The 27,463-nt window shown below is 38.9% G+C and overlaps 1 protein-coding gene across 3 annotated transcripts in view; it reads right to left on the reverse strand.

Annotated features, from left to right (window-relative positions):
- Positions 1–27,463, reverse strand: part of fmn1 (formin 1) — a 386,619-nt gene that overhangs the window by 239,501 nt on the left and 119,655 nt on the right. For all 3 annotated transcript variants that reach the window (XM_063050982.1, XM_063050990.1, XM_063051000.1), the window contains one exon: positions 24,835–24,896. In XM_063050982.1, coding sequence (XP_062907052.1) covers positions 24,835–24,896 — 62 coding nt within the window. The remainder of the gene's footprint in view (positions 1–24,834; positions 24,897–27,463) is intronic.

Raw genomic sequence — 27,463 nt, forward strand, 5'->3', positions numbered from 1 at the left:
TTGATTGTAACTTTGTGATACTGTTGATTTTCAATCAAAAGTTAATTGTGATGAAATATTTTCAAAAATGATTTCATAATGTTGCTCTGGCCATCAGCCAAACAATGCTTGTAAATGATGTACTTTAGATTCTTACACACGCCCAAATTATTGTGCAGTTCTCCAATTATGGAAGCCAAGTCCAGAGACATTACTGTGATGCACTTATAAATTTAACCCTTAAGTTGAATAAGCCCCTAATCAGCTACCAAAATTGGCATTAAAAGAGGCACAAGTTAAGTCTCTCTTTTTTGATTTGGGAAGATTTCTTTGGACTTTCCTAGTGCCAGAAGGAGAGATCAGACCTCCCTCCCTACAGGCTTGGCATTTTGTCACTTCTCACTCATTCCTCTTTTTGAGAACCACTTTCATACTAAAGAGCAAGCTGCTTCTTTCTATCCCTGGCTATTTCAGGTAAGAGAACATTACTTTCAAAGGTGTGGCTTATACTCTGATGATCCAGATGAATCATCACCAGGTAAAGCAAAAAGAGCCACATTAGAAAATGCTCATTTATTCTTCCTAAACACTGAGGGTAAAGCTATACTCTTAAAACCTGTTTTTCCATTATGCACATCAGGTTCAGGTAACCTCTGTGACTGAATTTGTCACACTGAATCCAGTGGCCTGCCTCCATTAAAAACTTGGTTGAAACTCTATTCGTGAACGATCCTTGCAAATTCTGACCTTCTATTCTGAACACTTTGGAGCTACCACTCAGGTAATGAAAGAATATGACTAATTGTATATATTTTGCAGCCTCATGAAGAGCAAGTTGTGAAGTGATGTTCACACTGAAACAATAATGAAAACATTATTCATAAGATAGTTCCAAACAATTGCTTAAAAAATTGGGAAATATTCTTGAGAAAACTACGGGACAACATGATACAGATGTGATAAAGAACAGAGAGATCTTTTATTAAGAGCCTTACTGAAAATATAACAAATCTTTATTCTGACCCCTTTGACCATGAATCCCCACTCTACCCCATGTGAATGCTAGTCTCATGGCCTTATTCATCTAAGTAGTTTATTATCACCTCTTACCCTAGAAATCTTAATCAGTAGTGACATTGAGTATTACATCCCAAAAAAATGCAACAAATAATGGTGAAGTTTTGTTGTGAATATATTGTATGTACTTTGATTAAATGAAATTGTTGGTATCTTTTGCACTAAAAGCCTCTGAAAAATCCTGTCAAATTATTGATGATTTTTCAAATCCATGAAAAGCTATACTTTGTGTTCAGAATTGCTCTATCCCTCAGATTTGAGGAAAAGAACAGCAAAAGTGTGAAGGAAGAGAGTATGAATGATACCAAATGGTCTATAAAATAAGAGATTATAGATTTCTTCACATATGCAATGCTCTAGAAGACCATGGAACTGAGCAGCAGCGCATGAATTCTGATGGTACCAGCCATGAATTTGCACTCTCATTCTGTGGAAGAAGAGACTTGTCACTGTTAGTTAAGAGAACTTAGATGAACTTTTACCTTAGTAATAAATAACAGGCAATCACAGGTGACCAAATTTACACTGTTAAATCAGCAGCGCTTCACTGTATTAAATACAGTAAGTCAGCGGTGCCTTATTAAGGCAAGCATTTCATTACATATCCTTCCCTAAGGACTCACTACATCACACACATCACAACAAGTAAATACTGAGCTATTAGCTGTAGGCAGATTTCCTCCTAATATTGAAAGCCATTGAAAGACTCCATACGGCCATTCTCTTGACTACATTAACAGAAAAGTTTTTCATTTTCTTAATGCTCAGCTAGTTTGTGATGTGCATCACCCATATTGCATGCTATTCCAGAAGTTGCCAGGATTGTGTTGTTCCTTTTCAGTGCCTTCTATGTCTATGAAATATAATAATAGCTTAATTAACCAAATAAAACAACAATGTTCCTGGCAGACCGCTCAGTAATTACATACCATTTCAAATATCACAAATGACCCTGAGCCACCCTCGCTCATGTATAATTAGAAACAGTCAGTAAAATGAAGGATAGCATGCTACATGTATAATAATTGAACATATTAACTCTGCTCTAGTGTGTGGACAGGATGAATGGAGACCAACTAAACAGTCCAGCAATTCTGTCTGAGATTATAAAAGCAGATAACTTGCTATTCAAAAGGGATCATTCTTTTCAATAGATGGTAGCAAGAGAAAAAGCAGATACAATGAAAAGTTTGGCTTGGAGCAAGAGGAGGCACACAGGAGGTTGCACCTTCAACTAATCCAAGTTAGTCAACATAACTTTAGAACTTACAGCTTTAGTTCATACTTGATTAACTTAATTGATTTATTTGTAAGTATATTATTCTATTATTTATTTCTAGGACACAGGCATCATTGGCAACATCAATACTCATTCCCCAATCCTGTGCTCGTCATCTCTAATATATATAAAGATGGTCTTGAACTCCCAATTTATCTCAAAGAGGCCTTTGCACTTCACCTACTTGCATTGCACTTTCTCTGCAACTGCAACACGAGATCCTGCAGTATTTTCTTTTTGCTACCCCAATGTAATAATGTTTGCCACGATCTGTCTGGATGAGATGAAAAACAAAAGCTTTTCACTGTATCTCGGTACACATGACAATAGTAAACCAATTTCGGTGTCCAGAGTAAAATAGTGATGTCAAATGCACTGCTAGTGGTTCATGGTCACATTAAGATAGATGGAAAGGTGGTACATATCCTTCTTTAAAGAATATTAGACCAGATGGATTCTACAATCTGTTATTTTCTTGGTTGTATGGATTCTTGTTTTCTTTTCAGATTTATTTAAGAAACTGAATTTAAACTGCCACGGTGGGATTGAATTCATGCTCATTTGAATCCAGATTTATTAGTCTGGGTTTCCAGATTATTGGTGCAGTAGTATAATTATTATGCTACCATAGCACACGAAGTAAAGGGCAATCCTTGCTGATTATGGAATTATTGTATATTGTTTATTTGGAGAGATATTTAACATTGGTCCTTAAAATAGACAAGTGGCAATGGTCTAACTTCATGGAATCAATGGGAATCTATTAACATGCATTCACCAATAACTGGTTAATACGGCCATTTACCTGAGGAGCACCACAAAGTTTACTGAGTTCCAGATTTCCTGTGAATGGGAGATTGATGTACATGATATTTGTTATGTATGAGTCTGCTCTCTACCGCCACCTCCCCCCCCCAACGCAAATGCACTGAGTAGTATAACTATGCCCTACTCAAACTAAACAGACCAAGGAAGGATAAACTTTTGTCATTTTAGTCCAACCATACTTCTGGTAATGTGATTAATACTTGTTATTTCTAACCCAATTATGCTTTTGTTATTATTAAAAATTATTACAAATGTTGATTCTTTTTCTTAGAGCCTTTAAGTGCTGTTGGAAATTTAAACAATGCAGAATTTGAATAACACACACAAAATGCTGGAGGAACTCAGCAGGCCAGACAGCATCTATGTAGAAGAATAACCAGTCGACACTTCGGGCAAAGACCCTTCATCAGGACTGGTGAAGGATCCTGATGAAGGATCTCAGCCCGAAACATCCACTGTTTACTCTATTCCATAGGTATTATGTCAATGCTGACTTTGGTGCTTTGTGGGAAGGGGACCCACTCTCGGGTTCTCACGACTGGGCAGCATTTGATATGCCAAGCACATGGCCTGGAAGACTAGCATGTCTTCAGGGTTCCGGGATTTCATGGCTCTGGAGGTGGACGAACTTGAGTTTAGTGCCACTGCAGAAATCTGGTGTGTTGTGGGAGATGGAAGATCGAAAGCAGTGAACTGGCTGCTGGCTGTGTGCCCAGAGACCCAAATTCTTTAGGCACAGAGCTCAGAACAAGCAATGCAACAGACTTTTAACATCATAAATCAGCGAGCTGTTTCTTATGTCTCCCCTCTCACTGTGAAACAGGGACACCTCTTTTTCCCTTATTAGGGAGAGAGAGAGAGCCTGCGGTATGACGAATTACTGGTGAAAGAGTAGTCTTTGGGGTACTGCAAATCTGTGTGTTTATTGATGCTTTGCTGCACGCTTGAGTGCTCGGTGGGGGGCACTGATGCTTTTTTTGCTGGTGGGGGAGGGAGGTTGTTGTTTTGCTGCTGCTTATACGTGGGAGGGGGGAGCTGGGGGGGACTTTGAGGCATTCCTCTGTTTTCATGGATGGTTGCAAAGAAAAAGAATTTCAGGACGTATATTGTATACATTTCTCTGACATTAAATGTACCTATTGTACGTTTTAATCTAACCTAAGATCTATCTAACCCTTCCCTCCCATATAGTGCTTTATTTTCTTTCATTTAACTAGCAAAGGGATCTCCTGTCCCCTTCTATCTCTTCTATTTCCATTCTTAATCTTCTTCCTAGCTATCCTCTAACTGTCCTGTAAACAATTAAATTACATATTCAGACAGAGATATAATATAAAGATTTTTACTTCTCATGCACGTGAAGGATGTAAGAAATAAAGTCAATTCAAATCAATGAATGATAGAAAATGGAGCACTATAGGGGAGGGAAGGGCTAGATAGATCTTAGGTTAAATTAAAGGATTGACACAACACAGTGGGCTGAAGAACCGGTACTGTACTATACTATTCTATGTTCTGTGTTCTACAGTTATCCAACTTAACCTATAATCTTCATCAACCTTAGTCCTACCTTGCAAACTATTGTATTAAATTGAACTCAGAATTATTCAATCCACTAGTAAAGTTCCTCAAGATAATTTTGAATTGATTTATGATCCCTATTAACTACCGTGTCTAATTTGTTACCATTCCAGTGTTTGTGAGCAACCTGTGCTAAATGAGAAAGAAAATTACGAACTCTTCTTCATGCCACCCCATACTTCCCTCGGACTTTTTCATGATTCTGCTATACCTTAGCTCAAAACATTGGAAAATAAGTATGATATTTCAACCTTATAAAATCAATGGCAATCTTATCTTATTTATCTGTAATTAAATACATTTTCAGTTTGTTGCTACCATGATCTAAAAAACGGGCACTTGAATCTTGCCTCTTAAACCTTAAGCATGCTTCTTTCTTTCTCTTGACTAGATGTTCTACATCTTTTGTCAACTATGGTTCCTTCACCCAACCGTTCTTTCCCTGCTTCAATAGGACAAACCTATCCAGAATCCCATGCATGTGCTCCAAGAACAAACTCCACATTTCAATTGTGCATTTCCCTGACTCCTGTCTACATATTATGTCAAGGCTACATCTTGGACATATCTAACAAGTTCTGTCCATATACACCTTTTGCATTAAGGAGGTGCCAATCAATATTAGAGAAGTTGAAATCACTCATTATAACAAAGCTATTATTTTTACACCTTTCCCAAATCTGCTCCTCAGTGTTTCTGTCGTTATTGGAATGTCTACAGAACTGCCCCACGGCCCCATCCTCAAGCCCCTGTCAAATTAGTTTGAACCTTTCCCAATAGCTAAAACAAACCTGCCTGCAAGGACATTGGTCCTCCTTGAGTTCAGGTGTAACCCATCCATTTTGTAGTGGTCCTACTCTCCCCAGAAGCGATCCCAATGATCCACAAGTCTGAAACCCTGCTTCCCACACCAATTCTTCAGCTACATATTCAACAGCCAAATCATCCTAAAGCAATCCAGAGATCACTACCCTTGGGTTCTGGTCTTTAACCTCCTATCTAGCTCCCTATATTCCCAGTTCAGGATCTCATCCCTTTTCCCCACCCATGTTGTTGGTACCAATATGTACCATGGCTTCCTGCTGTTCACCCTCCCGCTTTAGAATGCTGTGGTACCAATCTGAGACATTCCTGACCCTGATACCCAAGTTTCTTTCATGTCCACAAAATGTCTGTTCTCCTAACTATTGAATCCCCTATCACCACTGTATTGCTCTTCTTCTTCACCACCTCCTCCCACCCCCCATCCCTTCTGAGCCACAGAGCCATATTCAGTGCCAAAGACTGGTCGCTCAGGCTCTCCCCTGATAGGCCCCCCTCTCCTGACGGTATTCAAAGCGGTATACTTGCTATTGAGGGGAAAGGCCACACATAAACTATCTTTCTGATCTCAAAACTAGAAGGAAATATTCGGATTTCAGTATGACTAAAAATTATCAGAACAGTGTGCCTAGGCTTTTACTTAAAACAGAAAGAATGTTGGGCTGTGGAGCAAGGGATATAAATCCAGAGAGGTAATTTAAAACTGTATTTGGCCCTGGTGTAACCACATATGGAGAGTTGCGTGCAAATTTGGTCTCACTATTTATAAAAGTATATTCATTTATTGGAGGAAGTACAGAAAAAATGTTGTTTCCAGAACCCCAGGAAATGATGTATGGGAAAAGTTAACCATCCTGTGTTCTTTCTCCTCTGGAAAGAAAAGGATGAGAACAGTTATGTTAGAAATGTTTAAAACTAGAAGAGCTTTGAAAATAGATCAGAGCAAGACTTCCTGCTAAGCACAGATTTTAAACATGAGCTACATTTTCAACTGTAAAAGTAACAAAAGAAAACAGCAAACAGCGGTAAGCTGTAGTTCAAGTTAGGGTCATACAGCTATACATCATGGAAACAGGCCGTGCATCCCAACTCATCCAAGCCGACTAGGGCACCTACCTGAGCCAGTCCTATTTGTTTGCATTTGGGCCTGTGTCCCCCTAAACTTTTCCTGTCCAGTTGGAGCGGTGAAACAAGAAATTCCGATAAAAGGATCGAGGAACAAAACAGATCCTTGTCAATATATGGGGCATGTGGTCAAGCACTGCAACAAGAGTTGTAGTCACCTAAAACACTTGAAAATTTCTACAGATGTACTGTGGAGAGCATTCTAACTGGCTGCATCGCCATCTGGTATGGCGGGGGGTGGGGGGTAGTGGGTTTACTGCACAGTAAGCTGCAGAGTGTTGTAAACTTAGTCAGCTCCTTCATGCACACCAGCTTCCGTAATATCCAGGACATCATCAATGATTGGTGCCTCAGAAAGTTGGCAATTGACAGGATTTCTTTTCTCTCTATTATCATGTATTGCATTGTAGTGCTGCTGCAAAGTTAACAATTTTCACTACATATGCTGGTGATATTAAACCTGATTCTGATTATGATGTGGTAAGTTGGACTTCTGTCCCCATTTACAATATACTGAACCAGGTAGTACTGGTGAGGACATCTATTTAACACTACAGTGTGCTACTTTTTAACTAAAATAGTAACTTCTTCTGAAAATAAACACTAAAAATATGGTGTTGCATGAACATTTTACCAGCCTCTATTGTGATGAGTGGGTTACCCACTCATTTCATGCTGGAAGTGCACAATCCATCACCTTGGTGAGATAAAGGAGTGCTTTGGACCCAAAATGGTGTTAGACTTTTTGCTTAATCTGCACAACAATGAAATAAGTGTTTCATTTTCCTTTCTTGAAAATGGTTTGCTGTGAACATGCCAATGGAGGACAAGCTACACTCAGTACAAATAAATTCACATACCATTTGTAAAAATTCCACTGAATATTCTGAGAAGCAGCTGAAAGTCTATGACAGTACTGAAGTCCAAAATGGGTCCTATTCCCCCCTCCATAAAAAATATGTTGCCATTATCAGTGATACAAGAACCTCACATTGAAATTGGAGTCAGTGGTGACCTACCTGGCAGGGCTCAGCAGACAGACGGTCCCAGTTTGTTAATCTCTTGTAAATGAATTTCAGAGTTGGGTTTGTCTTGAACTTACCTGTTCTGGTGCCAAAATTATTTGCTATATTTCCATGTTAGAGCAACCAATTTCTAAACTGTCAATGTGAAATGCCAATGATTGTCATTACTCAGCATCATGTTGCTAACTATATTTCATTTTGAAACACAGGGCAAACTTTTGCATAAGTATGCTGGTATTTAATGAACTCTTTAGGAGGATCAATATTTTAAGATGATACCCAAATAACACAATGAGACTTAAATGGTATTGGCATCCACACCAGCATACTTTTACTGAGTTATATTTGACTGCTAAATACACCTTTTTCTCAATGTAACAAGGTAGAAAGAGAATATTGATCTTTGGTGCATTTTTTGGGTCCACTTTTAGTGTATCAGCAGCTCAAGATACATCATCTTCCTTAATTCACAACTTCATCTCAATATCTCATGAAAGCCTAAATTTAAGTAATTCCAAAAGAGAAAAGGCTTTGAGATTTAAAGTGCACACAAAATGCTGGAGGAACTGAGCAGGTCAGGCAGTATCCATGGAGAGGAATAAACCGATGAGACCCTTCGTCAGAATTGTATATGTGTTACGCTGGATTTTCTATAACTGCAGAATCTCCTGGTTTTTAAAATTTAAAACATGTTTTTAAACAGTCCATCCTCAGTAAGAACCTCATTTTAGCTCACCAGTCAGACTTTATTGCTATTGTAAGTTCTGGCACAATGAAAGGATCCCGTAGTCAGAGAGCACATGCATCTCTTTTGAGAGGTTCTGAAATACCTGTAATCAGTGGCCAGCTAACTTAGTGTCAGCAACAGAGCAGCTCCTAGAGAGATGCTTCCAAATAAGTATGTTTATTAAAACCAAGTAGAGTTTTATTTTCGCAAACACAAGGAATTCTGCAGATGCTGGAAATTCAAGCAACACACATCAAAGTTGCTGGTGAACGCAGCAGGTCAGGCAGCATCTCTAGGAAGACGTACAGGTCGACGTTTCGGGCCAAGACCCTTCGTCAGGACTAACTGAAAGAAGAGCTAGTAAGAGATTTGAAAGTGGGAGGGGGAGGGGGAGATCCAAAATGATAGGAGAAGACTGGAGGGGGAGGGATGGAGCCAAGAGCTGGACAGTTGATTGGCAAAAATTGTTCCTCCAACCTGAGTGTGGCTTCATCTTTACTGTAGAGGAGATCCTATGGGTGATATACTGCGTCCAGTGCTCCCGATGTGGCCTTCTATATATTGGCGAGAACCGACGCAGACTGGGATGCTCTGTCCGCCAGAGAAAGCAGGATGTCCCAGTGGCCACACATTTTAATTCCATGTCCCATTCCCATTCTGATATGTCTATCCACGGCCTCCTCTACTGTAAAGATGAAGCCACACTCAGATTGGAGGAACAACACCTTATATTCCGTCTGGGTAGCCTCCAACCTGATGGCATGAACACTGACTTCTCAAACTTCCGCTAATGCCCCACCTCCTCCTCGTACCCCATCCGTTATTTATTTTTATACACACATTCTTTTTCTTTATCTCTCTCTCCTTTTTCTCCCTCTGTCCCTCTCACTATATCCCTTGCCCATCCTTTGGGTCTTTCCCCCCCCGACCCCCTTTTCTTTCTCCCTAGGCCTCCTGTCCTATGATCCTCTCATATACCTTTTGTCAATCAACTGTCCAGCTCTTGGCTCCATCCCTCCCCCTCCTGTCTTCTCCTATCATTTCGGATCTCCCCTCCCCCTCCCACTTTCAAATCTAGCTCTTCCTTCAGTTAGTCCTGACGAAGGGTCTTGGCCCAAGACGTCGACTGTACCTCTCCCTCTAGATGCTGCCTGGCCTGCTGCGTTCACCAGCAACTTTAATGTGTGTTGCTAGAGTTTTATTTTATTATCTTAAGAAATATCAACATTTTGGAATTTTATCAAACATAAACCATTTTAAATGCGATATTGGAAAAGCATAGTATACAAATTTATTGAGGTGTTTTCTGAGAACTTTTTAACAAAATGACATGAAGGGTTGCTTCAGAGTGAGGCTTTATTTGTAGTATCATAGGTAATGAGACAAACCACATATTCAAGGTAAACAGGGAATATGACATCGTTACCACCAAAACACAGAACACAAGAGCAAGAAGTTCTAATCAAACAAGGTTTAATTGCTAGGTATTAGTTGGAGCACTGCAGGCAGTTCTGGCAACAACATTGCACGAAATATGTGAATGGAATAAAAAGCAGCTTTGCAAAGATAATGTCAGCTCTGGAAAATTTTAGCCATAAGAAAAGATTCCAGAGGGTTTGAAACATAAAAGGTTGGGGGAAATACTTAAAATGAGATGTATAAAATTATATGGGGTCTAAAAACACTTACAAAGGGCTATTTTTTCATTGCATATGTCAGGAACAAGATTTAGACTGAAAGTAATTGATATGTTACAGGAGAGGAGAGGAAAAACTCTCAGTGCAGTGAAGATCTAAAATTCCTTCATCATGATAATGACAACACATCAATCTACTCCTCCCTCACTTGATTCATTCCCAGAACTGTAGATCAGGCAGGGATGCTCTAGCTGGCCAACTTCAACATTTTTGCAAACAATGCACTACCTCTGTGGTTATACTGCTATTTCCACCTTAGCAAATGACTAATTTTGCCCATTCCTTCTGTTTAGTAGTTTTAATAGCTTTATAAGTTTCTTTTAAGTCAAGCCACACAAGAGAAATCCCCATTGGTGTTAATATGTGGCTCTTTTTTTTTGAGGGCCCTGTGGATTAAGCTACGTAAGAGGGGTACTTTCTCCAGACTGTGAAGGCATTTTGTCAACGAAAGTAGTCACTTTGTCCACCATAACATTGTGGGTGCTGTGATTATTTTAATTTTCAAAATAAACAGCAGCAGTACATATAAACATTTTTGACAGGAAACTTGCATCCTCCCCCGTGTAGAAGTCACAGGCAAAGTGAATACGTTAATCACAAAAGCTACAAAAAAAAGTAAGGGAGGGCTTTTGCAGAGGTGATCATATCCTATGGTTGAATTAAAACAAAATCTTCTGGAAGGAATTAAAATTACATATATTTTTAACCCTATAGTCTTTGGTACAATATTTTCACACAGCGACAAAATCAGAGCAACATCCTAATTTCCTGAAGGAGGATCCCCCTAGGCACATGACATTAAAACTTCTTTACGAGGGAACACACAAGCCTGGAGGAAAAGATGCCTTTTGAATTGATTGGTTTGCTTTATTTAAATTTGGAACTTCACAAAATCCAACATGAAATGCTTGTTTGGGTTTATCAGTCATGGACTTCACCTTGCCAGACAGGCAGTAATGTAGATAAAATGTATAAACGTATGTCACAGTATCCAAGACATGTTTTTAATTGGTTACAGGAGGCTTGATATTAACCTGAAACTAGGATTCCTAATAGAGGGGAAAATGAAACAAAAACTTATGCTTTCATCTTGAACTCCTGTCTTCATGTCCTCCCTCGACCGAGGAATTTTAAGTCTTTTGTGGATACCTACCTTTAAATGCCCACCCCTACTTAAGTGTAGACTGATAATGTGACACATTTCCCATTCAATCAGTCAGTAGGCTCCTTGCGCAGGTCCAGTCAAACAAGAGCTTAACAGAAACTAATAAATTCAACCTTGCAATTGAAAAACACTTCAAAAGCACAAAGGTGCAAAACTCACAGCACACCATTCCTACTACCTTAAGCCATGACTGGGAGAACACTTACTAATGCTAATTTATGAGTAGGTTTGTCCTGTAAGCTCAAATATATTAGAAACAAGATTAAACAGAGACACAAGCGTCTGCAGATGAAACTGTTCCAATTAATTTCAACTTGTACTCTTGCTGATGGCAAATACAAGGACTTCTAACACAGTTTCCCAAGTTGTTAATCAGATTCCACAACTTTGCATTTTGCGACGCACAATTTATAACTGCATGAAGAATCAGCTTCTCAGATTCAGAAAAAAATCAGTTTTATTAATAAGATTAAGTCACATCATGCTATTTTACCATTTCTGTCTCTCTCTCTCCATTGGTATTGCCTGACCTAATGATCATTTTCAACATTTTCTGTTTTAGTATTGAACTACTCCAAGATGGTTTATCTACTTAGGAAGTTCATTGTGCTTTAGAAACTAATTAGCATGGTTGCGTATGTCACTAATCCAATAAATCTTTAATGGTACAAGTGAAAAAAGCTGTGAAAAATGCTGCAAGTACCAAGGAACTGAATGAAGTGTGGCACAAACGTCACAACCTTTTTCCACCTGAAACTCTCTTTCCTTGACAGAACTCATAATAGGTGGCCTGTACTGGGATTCCTATCTTGAACATGAGAATATCATGGCTTGTCCAAAGTAGCCAACTGACGAAGCTGGTTTTCATTTTTCTGCAGCGAATTGAGAGAATTTTGCAGAGACAGAACTGGTGGTATTCTTACAGAGCCTTGATGTGTCTGCTATATGCACCTCAGAATGCATTTCACTTTCAGTACATAGCCAACTTTTTCCACAATTCTAATAATGCAGACAAAAGGAATACTTTGCCAGTGTTTTTGAATATTTAAATGTTTCAATCATCTTTTAGACTTGTTGTCCGTTATTCACTTACCCTGCAGTTTAAGAAAATTGACTAATACTTTCCATGTCAAAGGTAACTTAGTATCTGGCAAGTATAAATTCAGAAGGGAATTAAAATTTCTTATTTTGGGAAATCTTCACTTCTTTACATTTAAAATTTCTCTTTTTATTTTGAGCCTTAATTCTAAAATCAGTGAATTGCATATTGTCATTGTGGAATATTACCTGGCTAGATTTCTTCATAGTACAGCAGCTACATACTAAGATCTATTGAGTAAGGATACACAGTCTTAAAAATGCAATTTCTCTGTAAATGAAAGCAGTGGTCCACATATGAAAAGCTGAAAGAAGCAGCAGAAGGTTGTAAATATAGTCAGCTGCACCTTAGCCAACAAAGTACCCAGGACATCTTTCGGGAGCAGTGTCTCAGAAAGGCAGCGTCCATTATTAAGGACCTTCAGCACCCAGGGCATGCCCTTTTCTCACTGTTACCATCAGGTAGGAGATACAGAAGCCTGAAGGCACACACTCAGCGATTCAGGAACAGCTTCTTCCCCTCTGCCATCCGATTCCTAAATGGACATTGAAGCTTCAGACACTATCTCACTTTTTTAATATGCAGTATTTCTGTTTTTGCACATTTTTTAATAATATATTCAATATACATTATTTATTTATTTATGTTTTATTTTATTTATTTTTTTTATCTCCCTCTCTGCTAGATTATGTATTGCATTGAACTGCTGCTGCTATTTCACGTCACATGCCGGTGATAATAAACCTGATTCTGATTCTGATCTTCCTTTTTTATTCAATGTTAAAAAGGTTCGTGCAATGAATACGCTTCAATATGTTCAAGTAATGGAACTGATCATATAATTGCCTAATCATATGATCAAGCCTCAGGTATACTGCCAAACTTTGATTTATTTGTATATTTGAAAGATGCAGATACGTGAAAATTGCTTTTCCTCTTATGTTCAGGCCCAAAACAAGAGTCAGGTTACTAACTAGTAGCAGAAGCCAAGATGCAAGACACAGTCAAATTTGGGTCCTATTATGAACTCAGCAGATCATTTACTGGAGTTAACTTACTTGGGCTGAGATTATACAGTATCTTAAGATGACTGTGGATCTATACCAACCAACCTCCCACTACTTCTGCCTTGTAATAAACAATTCCAAATTATTGCTGGGAACATTTTTTTCATTTAAATGGCCAATTGTACAACACAATTTTTTTTAACAAAAATACTCAACCATACAGATATTTTCTTGGCATCAGACAATAACTGAAAAATACTTTAATATGATTTGGCAAGTATTGATCCATCATAGCACTTTGCATTTTTGGCTAGCTGTATGCTTGACCTTGTCTGCCTGGAGTTCTTGGAAAATGCAACATGTTATGCTAATTAATGGGTGAATTAACTTTAGCCAAATAGGACAACCGCAAACTTGTTTCTGAGTTGTCTCAGAGCCATACAAGCATTTGATTGGAGACAAATAACTTTTCCTCTGAAAAAGTAATTTCCTTTAAAGGATGCTAAAATGTGTTTAAATGAATAATGCAATTGAAGAGGCACAAGCTTTATCACAAGTTGAGAGTTCTCCTGTAGGATAATATGAATTTCAATTACTTTAGTTCTGTACATGAACAGAAGGTAGTCATTTACAATGACATAATAACTCAGGCAAAATTTTAACAATTCTTGATATATATATTTATTATTTTTTAAAATTTATTGAGATACAGCACAGAGCAGGCCCTTGGAGCTGTGCCACCCAGCCTCCTCTGATTTAACCCTAGCCTGATCATGGGACAATTTACAATGACTAATTAACCTACCAACTGGTATGTTTTTGGACTGTGAAAGGAAGCCAGAGCACCCGGAGGAAACCCACGTGGTCATAGGAAGAACATACAAATTCCTTACAGACAGTGGCAGGAAATGAACCCAGGGTGCTGGTCCTGTAAACCACTGTGCTAGCATGCTTCCCAGAATAGACAGCACCTTTCAAAAACCTGCTTGCTCCCCATTTATCTAACCTGCTGACGTGGGACAGAAACTTAATAGGCTGAAACTGTTCTACCTTGTGATGTGCCCTCCTTAATCATTTCAAGCAGCAAATGAGCACATCCTTCCTCCATAGTTTAACCCCAAACTCAGATGAAGAAAATATTAAAGGTGTTTAACTATTTTGAAAGTAAATGTATTGCTAGGCCTAGATAAAATGTATGCCAGAGAAGCAAGAGCTGAAATAATGGAAAATGTTGATGAAAATTTTTCTCGTCTTTCTGGCTTCAGGTATGGTGCTGAAGAACTTGGAGAATGCTTCCATTGTAGTAATATTAAAATAAGAATGGATAATCTAGTAATACCAGATTAGAGAGGCTTATCTAAGAGTTGGAAAAACAGAAAGGAAACATATGTGAGGTGTAGCATAAATTATTACATTGAGATTAATCAAGGACAGTCAGGATAGATTTGTGAAACAAGCCATTTCATCAACTTGGTTGAATTTTTGAGGTGATAAGAAGACTCAATATCGGCAGATGATTTGATGTGATCTATATCAATAATGGGCAACTTTTAGACAATGCTGCAGACAGCTGACTAGTCAGAAAAGTGAAAGTCTATGGGATCAAACGAAAGAGGGCAACATGAATGCAAAAGTTATTAGTGGCAGGAAGGAAAACAATGTTCAAGAGGCATTTTGGGTTGAATTAATCTGACTTAAATGTGCACGAAATGTAATATGACGCATTTTATATATGAAACAAGAAGGAAAAACTGAATTCCCAGTATATACCTCTTCTTAAAACAAAATAATGAAGCTTAAAGTTCAATGTAAGAGCATTGCTGAGACCTCCACTTTGATTAAACTCTCTACCATCACAATCTCCCAACACCTTCACCTTCCCTGAAGGACCTCAGAGCAAGATTGTTTTATCAGAGGGACAATCACAAGGAAAGTGCACCTGCTTCTTTACTTTCTTGGGAGGTTAAAAGGTTCAGCTTATCATAGAACACTAACAAACTTCTTCAGATGTACCACTGAAAGTTTCTTGACTAGTTGCATCATGGTCTGGTATGGCAATTCGAAAGCAAGGGGACAAAAGAAGCTGCAGTGTGCAGTGGACTCTGCCCAACACATCACAGGCATATCCCTAACGACCACTGATAGTGACCACAGGAAGCTCTGCATCAAGAAGGCAAGATCTATTATCAAAGATCTCTTCAAACACTCAGTTCTTAATCCAACCAGCAAAACTATAATAACTACAGTTTAGCAACAGTATGAGTACTTTGATATGAAAGTGAACTTTGTTTTTTTTGTACTAATTAGTTTCTTGTAGATTTGTACATAGTTTAAGTTTAATTTATGCTGTTCTTGTGAATGCTGCTAATATGGTGCTGTATGCCTGTGATGGTCCTGAAAGTTTTTGATTGTACCTGTACCTATACATATAACAGTAAACCTTGACTTTTGACTTTGAGGAGAAGCACTACAGACATCTTTCCTTGCCAGCAATACATTCCACTGATCTCACCAGAGGGAAGGAGACAGTCTGATCTACAATGTGAAATCTAAACTAGTCAAACCAAGTGAACTATATTACAGATAGATTGGCTGCATTCCTATCATTTAGTGCTGTTTCCTGGGTTCAGGCACTTCCAAAGCTGGATTGAGGACAATGCTTTACTTTCACTAATATGAGACTGTTTTGACTTCTCCACTTCAAACTTAACTAAATGAGATACAATTGTTGGAGAACTTCAGAAACCAGATGATATTTTTTATCTATTGGACAGCACTAATAAAAAGTATGACAAACGATACTCAACAGATAAACTAGATCATTATTCATATCAACCTGTAATATTAATTTAGCTATTCTCTCCTCATAGCCCCTGCCTGATTTTTTGTTCATTCTGAGTATTCTCCCCTTGGTTTCAGGTTCCCATAACACCTCTGACCTGAATTTTACATCCCCTCTCTTTAACTTCCTTCATTAATCTATTTACCGGATGGCCCACTAAGAATTGAAATCACCAGAGCAACACTAGTCTCACCCAATTTGAGATATTCTTTGTCTTATCATTTCTTCCCCACCCTCTCTGCAATTAAAAACCTGCTCATTTTCTTGATTTTCCAGTTCTGATGAAGAGTCTTCAACCAAACGCATGCACTGTTTCCCTATCCAAAGATTCTGCCTCAGTTCCCACATGTTCCAGCATTCTGTTTTTATTTCAGATTTCCACAATCTGCATGCTTTTTTTGTTTTCAGAGTATTATTATTCTGAACTGATCTCATTAAAGCTTTCTTATTTCATGAAAATGTATTTAACAAACATATAAATTTCCTTTTCCTGATACACAGCTTAAAATTAATACATTAATAATTAAAATAGAGTTCTTCAAAGTTTCCTTAATCAATACATGGAGGTCCCAACTAAAGAGGGTGTGATACCAGATCTCCTGTTAGGGAATGAGATAGGGCAGGTGACAAAAGTTTGTCGGGGAACACTTTGCATCTAGAGATCATGATGCCATTAGTTTCAAGATAATTATGGAAAAGGACAGGTCTGGTCCTCAGGTTGAAATTCTAAGTTTGAGAAATGCCAATTTTGATGATGGAAAAAAAAAAGAATCTGTAAAGTGTAGATTGCCCCATCCTCCCACTACCCTACCAGGGGTAGGGTTCTTCTTATCCTCACCTACCACCCCAGCAGCCTCCATGTCCATGACATAGTTCTCTGGAACTTCTGCCATCTCCAACGGGATCCCACCACCAAGCACATCTTTCCCTCCCTCCCTCCCCAACTTTCTGCTGTCCACAGGGATTACTCCTAATGTGACTCCCTTGTCCATTCAGCCCTCCCTACTGATCTCCCTCCTGGCACTTATCCTTGCAAGCGGAACAAGTGCTATGCCTGCCCCTTCACCTCCTCCCTCACTACCAGTCAGGGCCCTAAACAGTCCTTCCAGGTGAAGCAACACTTCACTTGTGTCCGGTGCTCCCAGTGTGGCCTCCTGTATATCAGTGAGGCCAGGTGTAGATTCCCTCTGTCACCTTATCTCTTTGACTGCCCATTGCCTCCCTCTGGTGCTCCTTCCCCCCTTTTCTATCTTCCATGGCCTTCTGTTCTCTCATATTGGACTCCCCCTTCTCCAGCCCTGCGTCTCTTTCACCAATCAGCCTCCCAGCTCTTTACATCATCCCTCCCCCTCCCAGTTTCACCCATCACCTTGTATTTTTCTCTCCCCTCCTCCACCTTTTAAATCTACTCCTCATCTTTTTTCTCCAGTCCTGCCGAAGGGGCTTGGCCCAAAATGTCAACTGTACCTTTTTTTCCGTAAATGCTGCCTGACCTGCCGAGTTCCTCCAGCATTTTGTGTGTGTAAGTGCAGACTGGGCCAAGCTGTTTTTTGGCAAAGGTGTTCTTGGTAAGTGGGAGGCCTTCAAAAGTAAAATTTTGAGAGACTGGAGTGTGTATATTCCTGTCAGAATAAAAGGCAAGGACAACAAATTTAGGGAACTTTGGTCTTCAAGAGATTTTGAGGCCTGGTTAAGAAGAAGGTGGTGCATAGCAGGTAATGGCAGGAAGGAACAAAGGAGGTATTTGAGGAGTATAAGAAATGTAAGAGAACACTTAAGAAAGAAATCAAGAGGGCTAGAAAGCATGGGATTGCTCTAGCAGATAAGGTGAAGGAGAATCCCAAAGGCTCCAAAAGACTTTAAGAGCAAAAGGGCTGCAAGGGACAAAATTAGTCCTCTGCAAGATCTATGTGTGGAGATGAAACAGATGGGGGAGACCTTAAATAGATTTTTTGCCACTGTATTTCCTTGGGAGATAAATACAGAATCTATAGAAGAAAGGAAAAGCAGCAGCGAGGTCATGGACTGTATATGGATTATGGAGGAGGGAGTGTTTGCTGTCTTGAGGCAAATTGGGGTGGATACTGCAGGTCCCCAGAACCTGACAAGGTGTTCCCCAAGACCCTACAGGAGGTTAGTGCAGAAATTGCAGGGTCCCTAGCAGAGATATTTAAAATGTTACTAGTCATGAGTGAGGTGCCAGTTGATTGGAGGATAACTAATTTTGTTCCATTAGGAAAGGCTCTAAGAATAATCGGGGAAATTATAGGCTGGTAATCCTAACATCAGTAGTGGGGAAGTAATTGAAAGGTATTCTAAGGGACCAGATATGTAAGTATTTGGATAGACAGAGACTGATTAGGGAAAGTCAAACACACGGCTTTGTGCATGGTAGGTTGTATCTAACCAATCTTATAGAGTTTTTTGAGGAAGTTACCAGGAAACTTGATGAAGACAAGGCAGCGGAAATTGTCTACATGGACATTAGCAAGGCCTTTGACAAAGTACCACATAGAAGGTTGGTCAAGAAGGATCAGTTGCTTGGCATTCAAGATGAGGTAGCAATTCAGATTAGACACTGACTTCATGGGAGAAGTCAGATAGAGCAGGCAGATAGTTGCCTCCTTGACTGGAGGCCTGTGATGAGTGGTGCGCCACAGGGATCAGTGCTGGGTCCATTGTTGTTTGTTATCTATATCAACGATTTGAAGGATAATATAGTGAACTGAATCAGCAAATTTGTGGATGACACCAAGACTAGGGTGTTGTGAGAAAGACTATCAAAGCAGGCAGCAGGATCTGGATCAGCTGGAAAAATTGACAGAATAATGGCAGATGGAATTTAAAGCAGACAAGTGTGAAGTGATATTTTGGGAGAACAAACCAGACTAGGACTTACACAGTGAATGGTAGGGCACTGAGGAGTGGAATAGAACAGAGGGAAATGGGAATACAAATCCATAAGTCCTCGAAATTGGTGTCACTGGCAAACAAAGTCATAAAGAAAGCTTTTGGCACATTGGCCTTCATAAATCGAAGTATTGAGTACAGGAGTTGGGATGTTAGGTTGAAGTTGTATAAGACATTGGTGAGGGCTAATCTGGAGTATTGTATACAGTTTTGGTCACCTACCTACAGGAAAGATGTCAATAAGACTGAAAGAGTGCAGAGAGAAGTGCAAGAATGTTGCTGAGACTTGAGAATTTGAGTTATAAGGAAAGATTCAATAGGTTAGGACTTCATTCCAAAGAGCACAGGAGAATGGGGGAAGATTTGATAGAGGTATATGAAAAGATGAGGTGTATAGATAGGGTAAGCGAAAACAGTCTTTTGCCACTGAGGTTGGGTGAACCAGAACTAGAAGTCCTGGGTTAAGGATAAAAGGTGAAATGTTTAAGGGTAACATGAGGGAGAACATCTTCATTCAGACGGTGGTGAGTGTGGAATGATTTGCCAGTGGAAGTTGTAGATGTAGGTTCTATTTCAACATTTAAGAGAAATTTGGATAGGTACATGGATGGGAAGGGCATGTGTTCTATGACACTATAATTAAATTTAATTATACTTCCTTTTGTACACCCTCACAAGGAGACCATTTGGGCCAAAGAGTCTCTGCCAGCTCTCCCATGAATGCCATTCTCTCACTAATTTTCCCTATGCTCTATTCAATCTCACAATCCTCCTGATCCCTTTCCCGCACCCCCACCCCCATCCTCAATGATTCTCCAACCACTTTGCAAGGATTAGGGGTAATTTGCAATAGTCAGTTCACCTATCTTCTACATAAAACTGGATCAACAAGGAGAAAGCTAAAGGGCCACAGGGATAATGTGAAAGTTCCAAAACACACAACACTAAGGGACAGAATCAGATCTGGGTACCTGGAGCTGTGAAGCAGCAACACTACCTGATAAGACACTGGATCAAACATCAACCTGTTAAAGCAGCAGAAATTCAGTACGGTGAATGCTCACTGCATTAAATACATTAATAGTAGCAGACAGGAAATATAATAACCAATGACAACAGAAAATATAGTTCTCCATCTTTGTCTAACACATTATACTGTTAATTGTTTCTCAGATTCTGCATAGGAGAATTTGTTTTTGGTGAAATAGAGCCAAGCATGTGGCCACATTTTAGATGCCCACTAGCAGCTTGTCAATGTGGCTGTGTTGAGTAAGATTGATTTCTATAAATGAGATAGATTGAATCTGAATTAAGCTACAAATAACATTAATCTTTACATTTCAAAACTTAAGTGAACAAATGCCAATCCTCACAAGTGAGAATTGACAGACATGTTTTAGGGCTGTTATATACCAAAGTGTTTGAAATAGTTTCTTTAATATCTACGCAAAACAATCCCACTATCACCTCACCCAGTATAAAGAAGCTTCAGCTTTTTTGCATTATACTCAATGAATACATTTGGTTCGGCACTCACTACTTTTCTAGTCTCTCTATTGTCAAATTGTAACACAATACAGTATGTGCCCCTTTCTTGCATCTTAACCTATGGTAATTAGAGACCGAGGGATCTGAAATCAGAGTAAAGAGGAAAGGCAACAGATTGCCTCCTTAACCAGACTGAATTCTCCTCACTTAGCCATGCAAGACGTTGAAAGTGGGGCTGCATAGTTGCATAGCTGTGCCTTGACTGAAACACGTAAATTGCTAAGGGATCTTTCTAGCGTTAATGTGGAGAGAATGACTTGTGAAAGCATGTAGAATTTGGGGCCAATATTTAGAAGGGGATCAATTCTTTTAGCCTCTAGGTGGTATGAATCTTTGAATGTTCTTCCTCAATAAAAGGTGTCCTTGAATATTCCTAAGCCAAAAACAGATTGGTTGATTAGTTCTTGATAAGCAAATAGGGACAGTGGGGTGGGGGGAGATTACCAGGCATAGGAAGAATTGAGGTTATAACCAGATCAGTTATTGTCTTATGGTATAGCAGAGCAGACAAGAGGAACCGCTCCTGCAAATTCACATGTTCATCCTTTCACTCATTCAAGGAAAACGGAACACACAACACAGCAGTAAACTGGAAGTGAGCATACACCTAATTACTACCACATAAATATAGAAGAGAGCATACTAGAGGTAAAGTGGATTTTGAGGAACCTGGCCATTAAGTGTGGCGGAGAAAGTGACTTTGCGAAAGCTACTTGGTGATACAAATAAATACCAGAGACTGAAGTTCAATAACTACTGATAAATTATGGCAAATTCAACATCCTTATCTCAATGGCACCTATTCATATTTTAAAAGATTTAACATGGCCAGCACGGTTGCGCTGCAGTGACTAGATGTCACAGGATTTGAATCCTCTTGAGGAAGTAGTGTAGACAACCACAGGCACACCAAGCACCAGTCCAAGTACTCCCAGCTCAGTCAACTCTGAGGCTGACGTATGCAGACGTTTCCAACAAGTGGACAGTTGCAAGGCTGCAGGACTGGACGGCATATCAGGGCAAGTACTCAGGATGTGTGTAGCACAACTGGCAGGTGTGTTTACTGACATTTTTAATCTCTCCCTCTCCCAGTGTAGAGTGCCCTCCTGCTTCGAATTATCCAGCATTGTCACTCTACCTAAAAATACCAAGGTAACATGCCTGAGTGACTGGTGTCCTGTCGCACTCACCTCAATAATAAGCAAATGCTTTGAGAGGCTGGTCAAGTATTACATCTGCAGCAACCCACCATCCAAACTGGACCCCCTACAATTCGCCCACCGACACAATAGATCGACAGACGATGCAAAAGCCACTGCTCTACATACCGTCCTTACAGATCTGGAGAAGAAGGATGCTTATGTGAGAATGCTGTTCTTGGACTACAGTTCAGAATTCAACATCATAGTTCCATCCAGGCTCGACAAGAAGCTCAGAGACATTGGCCTTGACCCTGCCTTGCGCAGCTGGATCCTGGACTTCCTGTCAGATCACCGGCAGTTGGTAAGAGTGGGTTCCCTCAACTCCACTCCTCTGACTCTCGATACAGGAGCCCCTCAGTGCTGTGTACTAAGCCCCCTTCTTTACTCCCTGTATACCTATGACTATGTCACCTTCCACAGCTCTAATTTGCTAATTAAATTTACCGACAACACTACATCACTGAGGACCTCGCGTGGTCTGTACATACCAGCTATGTGGTGAAAAAGGCACAACAGCGCCTCTTTCACCTCAGACGACTGAGGAAATTTGGTATGGGCCCCCCAAGTCCTAAGAACTTTCTACAGGGGCACAATTGAGAGCATCCTGACTGGCTGCATCACTGCCTGGTATGGGAACTGTACTTCCCTTAATCGCAAGACTTTGCAGAGAGTGGTGTGGACAGCCCAGAGCATCTGTAGTTGGTTGTGAACTTCCCATGATTCAGGACATTTACAAAGACAGGTGTATAAAAAGGGTATGTAGGATCATTGGGGACCCGAGTCACCCCAACAACAATCTATTCCAGCTGCTACCATCCCGGAAACTGTACCGCAGCATAAAAGCCAGGACCAACTGGCTCCGGGACAGCTTCTTCCACCAGGCCATCAGACTGATTAACTCACGCTGACTTGAGTGTATTCTATGTCACATTGACAGTCCTATTTATTATAAATTACTATGATGGCACATTGCACATTTAGATGGAGATGTAACAAAGAATTTTACTCCTCATGTATGTGTAGGATGTGAGAAATAAATTCAATTAAAAAAAAATAAAACAAGAGCAGATGGTGGTGGTAATGTCAGTGTCGGACAGCCAGTGTCAACATTGCTTCTGTGAACACAGATACAGTATGACAAGGCTATCAATAAAAAAAGAGAAGTTGATGAACAGCAAAAAAGATGCAGAGCATTGCCAACCCTTCTGAACACACTGAGCACAAAGTCTTGGCCCTGATCTCAAGTGGGATGATGATGAGCAGTTGGATGATGCCTTCCTTCTCAGAAACAACTAATGTTGCTTTCACCCACAATTGGCATCACTTTCACAAAATATAACCATGGGCACACAGACTTTTCTGACAACTGCATGCTTCAATGAGATAACAGGTATGTGTCTCACAACGGTGCAGCAGACAACGTGTCAAAATTCTTTCCGACAAAGTGGTGAACCAAGTGAGAGATAATGGTGAAAGACATAGAAACAAGAACTGCACATGCTGTGCAGACCGGAAGAATCTAATCTGACAGGCATCTTAATAACACAGAGTACTGATGTACTTCAATGTCTCAGTGAATTTGGCCTCTTACAACATTCATTATTATTGCATCTACAACTTTAGAACTTGTTAAGCACTTACAGATCAAAAACATGTCTCCAAACATTGGCTGTCAGTATCAGAAGCTAGAATTTTTTAAAAGAACTAATTGTACCTTCAATTATCACTCATAACATGTTTTTGAACTCAGCCTAGGTTAATATAGTCCAGATGCACAGCAAAAAGTATGCTATTGCTAAAATTATTAAGGTGCCATAAAAATTGTTGCAAGACATAAATGGTTATGTGGGCAGACTTCAAAATATATACAAAGGGTAGTTAATTGAAATCCTGACAGTATTGTAAGTTAATGTGGTGACAAGATAATGTTCAGGCACAGTTGCACTGATCAACTGATTGCTAATTGGCAGTGCTAAGACATAAATCCCCCACACATACTTGTAAAGCACGCATGGGAGACTAAATCAGTTTTCACCTCAAGCAGTTTAATATATTTCATAACTGATTACAATTAACTATTGAAATATTTTGGTAATTTTTACTTCAAAATAATAGATGATTATTTTCAATGGATTGAAGGCTCAAGGTATCTTTTTTCTGTTAAATTTATTCGAAACCTCCTCCTTTAAAACACATCCAACACATTTTTAAAATAGAGAGTTCTAATCTCATACTAAAAATAAAGTTAGCTGTTTCATTAATTCAATTTTCCTTTTTGCATAGGTAGGTTTGTCATTTTATGACAACCAATTTAAATACCAAATAAAGTGGAATAGTATTTCTAAGGGAACTGAATGAACATTGACCGGTTCAACTTATCGCCAATATTTTTATAAGGTTTTAATTTGTCCTCTTTTGGAACCACAGAATTACAAATAGATTATTAAACAACTATGAGTTTTCTTAAGAGAATATCAAATTCATTATAAATTTTCTATGTTTCTTCAATATTGATACTTCTGCTGTTAATGGATTAATACAATTAGTTATTTGAAAAAAATCCAAATCATTCAGCATGAGCACTTAAAATCTGCTGCACTTGTGAAGTCCAAAGTAATTCTTTTAAAGCATGAAGGACTGACAACTGTGTATTTTATACATATACATTTTAGTGCCAGAGTAGGCTGTTTATTTCAAACAATACATACTGCTAAGTATTTAGTAGAGTAAAACATTGCTATCAGTTGATCAGTTAATATTCTGTCCAAATCTCCTTTCTACAAACATCACAGTAGGTAAATTCAGATTTAGTTGGCCAGACCACTATTACCTGCTGTGCCCGCTCTCAATTAGCTCCTTTAAGTGGCTACGTGTCAGAAAATACATCTTAGTCTCATTCAGAAGTAATTAGAAATTCTTACCTGTAATTTTTCTATTTCGTTCTTACACTCTCGCTTCAAATATAAAATAGCAGCATGATATTCTGTGAATACAAGTAAAAATTTAATTGATTTAGCTAGTAATGTATACAACAGAATAATAATACTTTAAATTATGTTTCTTCAAAAGCTGGTTTAATTTAAGTTTTTTAACTACCTATATATTTGAAAGATGAATGTACTCAGAAAGTTGCTATTTCTGCAAAACTATAGTGGAATTCACTTGCAGGAGATTTGATGAAGAAGATATTGAACAGGAGAGGAATGTACAGAGAGTGACTGCAGTTATGGAACGTTTATTTAACTTAGAAAAAAACTCTAACCTCTTCTATTGCAAGACATTATAATTACTATGTGTACCTTTGAATAGTTCAGTATTCAGCATGAAGACTAAATCACGTTGAAAATCCATTTTAGTGTAATTCCCCTTAGGCAATAACACAAAACTGGTGATATTATATGCTCAGACAGCATTTACCTTCCATTGATCAGAATATTCAGATGTTTTTAAGTGCAGAAGAAGTCAACTGTCAATCTGCTAAAGTGGGTAAAGTGGAGAGCTACATTTCCCTTTAGGCAGACATTATTTTCACAGATTCATCTGTTAAAGTAAATTATGTACCAATTATGTTTATCTTGCTGATGCTTCCCAAGTTCATTCTATCCTCCATTCTCCATCCTGATATACAACTGAAAGCTAATTTTCTGGAGCTTCTTTTTCTATTTGCTATTGATGACTAAAAGTAGGACACAATATCCATTCAACGAGCTACTGGTTTTAAAGGGAACACAGCAGAAAATTGAATGCTATCGCCCTCTGCTGGTTGCAGGATTTATCTTTTACAAAGGTGAATATTTCTTCAAAGTAATTTATAACAAGCCAATGATTATTTGTACTATATTAACATGCACAGTCTTCTCTTACCATAAACAATTTAAGAAATCATATAGGAATTATTTTGCTGCAAATTTAAGAGAAGAAATGTTCTTCCTTGGAAGATTATTTTCATGTTAGGTTAATTTTTCAATTCATTTTGTATTATGAGTTTTTCTATCTATGTTCACCAGGACTTTTTAAAATCAGTGTGCCTGTTGCTTTGTGCTTCAGCAAATCATCTCTCACATGTATTTGAACTTGAGGCATGCTTTCTCCCACATACAGGGAAAGATGATTTAAATAATCACAAAAATAAAACCTAATGATAATATTTCCACACAAATATTTTCTATCTGCACTTCCTTTTGCAATGTTGCAAGATACATACACTATTAAGTGCTTGCAACAAATCTTATTTGAACAGAATCATTAATTCAGTTGTTACACTTGAGAATCAGAATCTGTTTTATTATCACTGACTTACGTCATGAAATTTTTTGTTTTGTAGCAGTAGAAATACAGTGCAAGGCAGTAAAATACTACAAGTTACAAAGTAAGTAAGTAGTGCAAAAGACAAATAAAAAGATAGCATTCGTGGGTCATTCAGAAATTTGATGACAGAGGGGAAGAAGCTGTTCTTAAAACATTGAACATATGTCTTCAAGTCCCTTTACCTTCTCGCCAATGGTAGTAATGTGAAGAAGGCGTGCTCTGGATGTTGAGATCCTTAGTGATGGATTCAACTTCTTGAGGCAGCATCAGTCATTAAATAAAATTATACACTTAGCCATTTAAAGGGATATTGGTTGGAGACAGGTTTTAAGAGGCTTCTGAGAGAGCACTGGCATTATTGCATAGAGGTACCAAAGGCATGTGTGAAAGTTTCGCTGCATATGAACTCAAGTGGGTCACAGTCGAGTGATGTCATCAGACCATAAGATTTAGGAGAAATATGTCTGCTTCATTATTTCATCATGACTGATCCATTTTCCCTCAAACCCCAGTCTCCTACCTTCTGCCCGTATCCCTTCATGCTCTGACTAATCAAGAACTTATCAATCTCTGGCTTAAGTATCTCCAATGACTTGGCCTCCACAGCTACCTGTGGCAACAAAAGCACAAATTCATCACTCCCTGGCTGAAGAAATTCCTCTTCATCTCTGTTCTAAAAGGACACCCCTCTATTCCAAGTCTGGGTCTTCTGGTCTTAGACTGCCCCACCACAGGAAACCTCCTCTCCATATCCACTCTAATGAGGCCTTTTAATATTAAGTAGATTTCAATGAGGTCACCTTTCATTTTTTTCTAAATTACAGCGAGTTCGTGCCCAGAGCCATCATTTGCTCCTCATATGACATGACTTTCAATCACAGAATCATATTTGTGAACCTCCTTTGAACCTTCTCCTATGTCATCCCATCCTTTCTTTGACAAAGAGCCCCAAGCTGCTCACAGTACTCCAAGTGCGGCCTCACCAGTGCTTTATAAAATCTCAACATTACAACCTTGCTTTTATATCCTAGTCCTCTTGAAGTGAATGTTAACATCACATTTGCCTTCCTCGCTACCGACTTAACTAGCAAAAAAAACCGTTAGGGAATCCTCCATGAGGACTTTCGAGTCCCTTTGCACCTCATTCATTCAGGATGTATATTGTATACATTTCTCTGACATTAAATTGGACCTTTGAACCTCAGATTTTTGAATTTTCTCTCCATTTAGAAAATAGAAACC

This window comes from Mobula hypostoma, chromosome 1 (genome assembly GCF_963921235.1).
Source record: "Mobula hypostoma chromosome 1, sMobHyp1.1, whole genome shotgun sequence".
In the NCBI taxonomy this organism is placed as follows: domain Eukaryota; kingdom Metazoa; phylum Chordata; class Chondrichthyes; order Myliobatiformes; family Myliobatidae; genus Mobula; species Mobula hypostoma.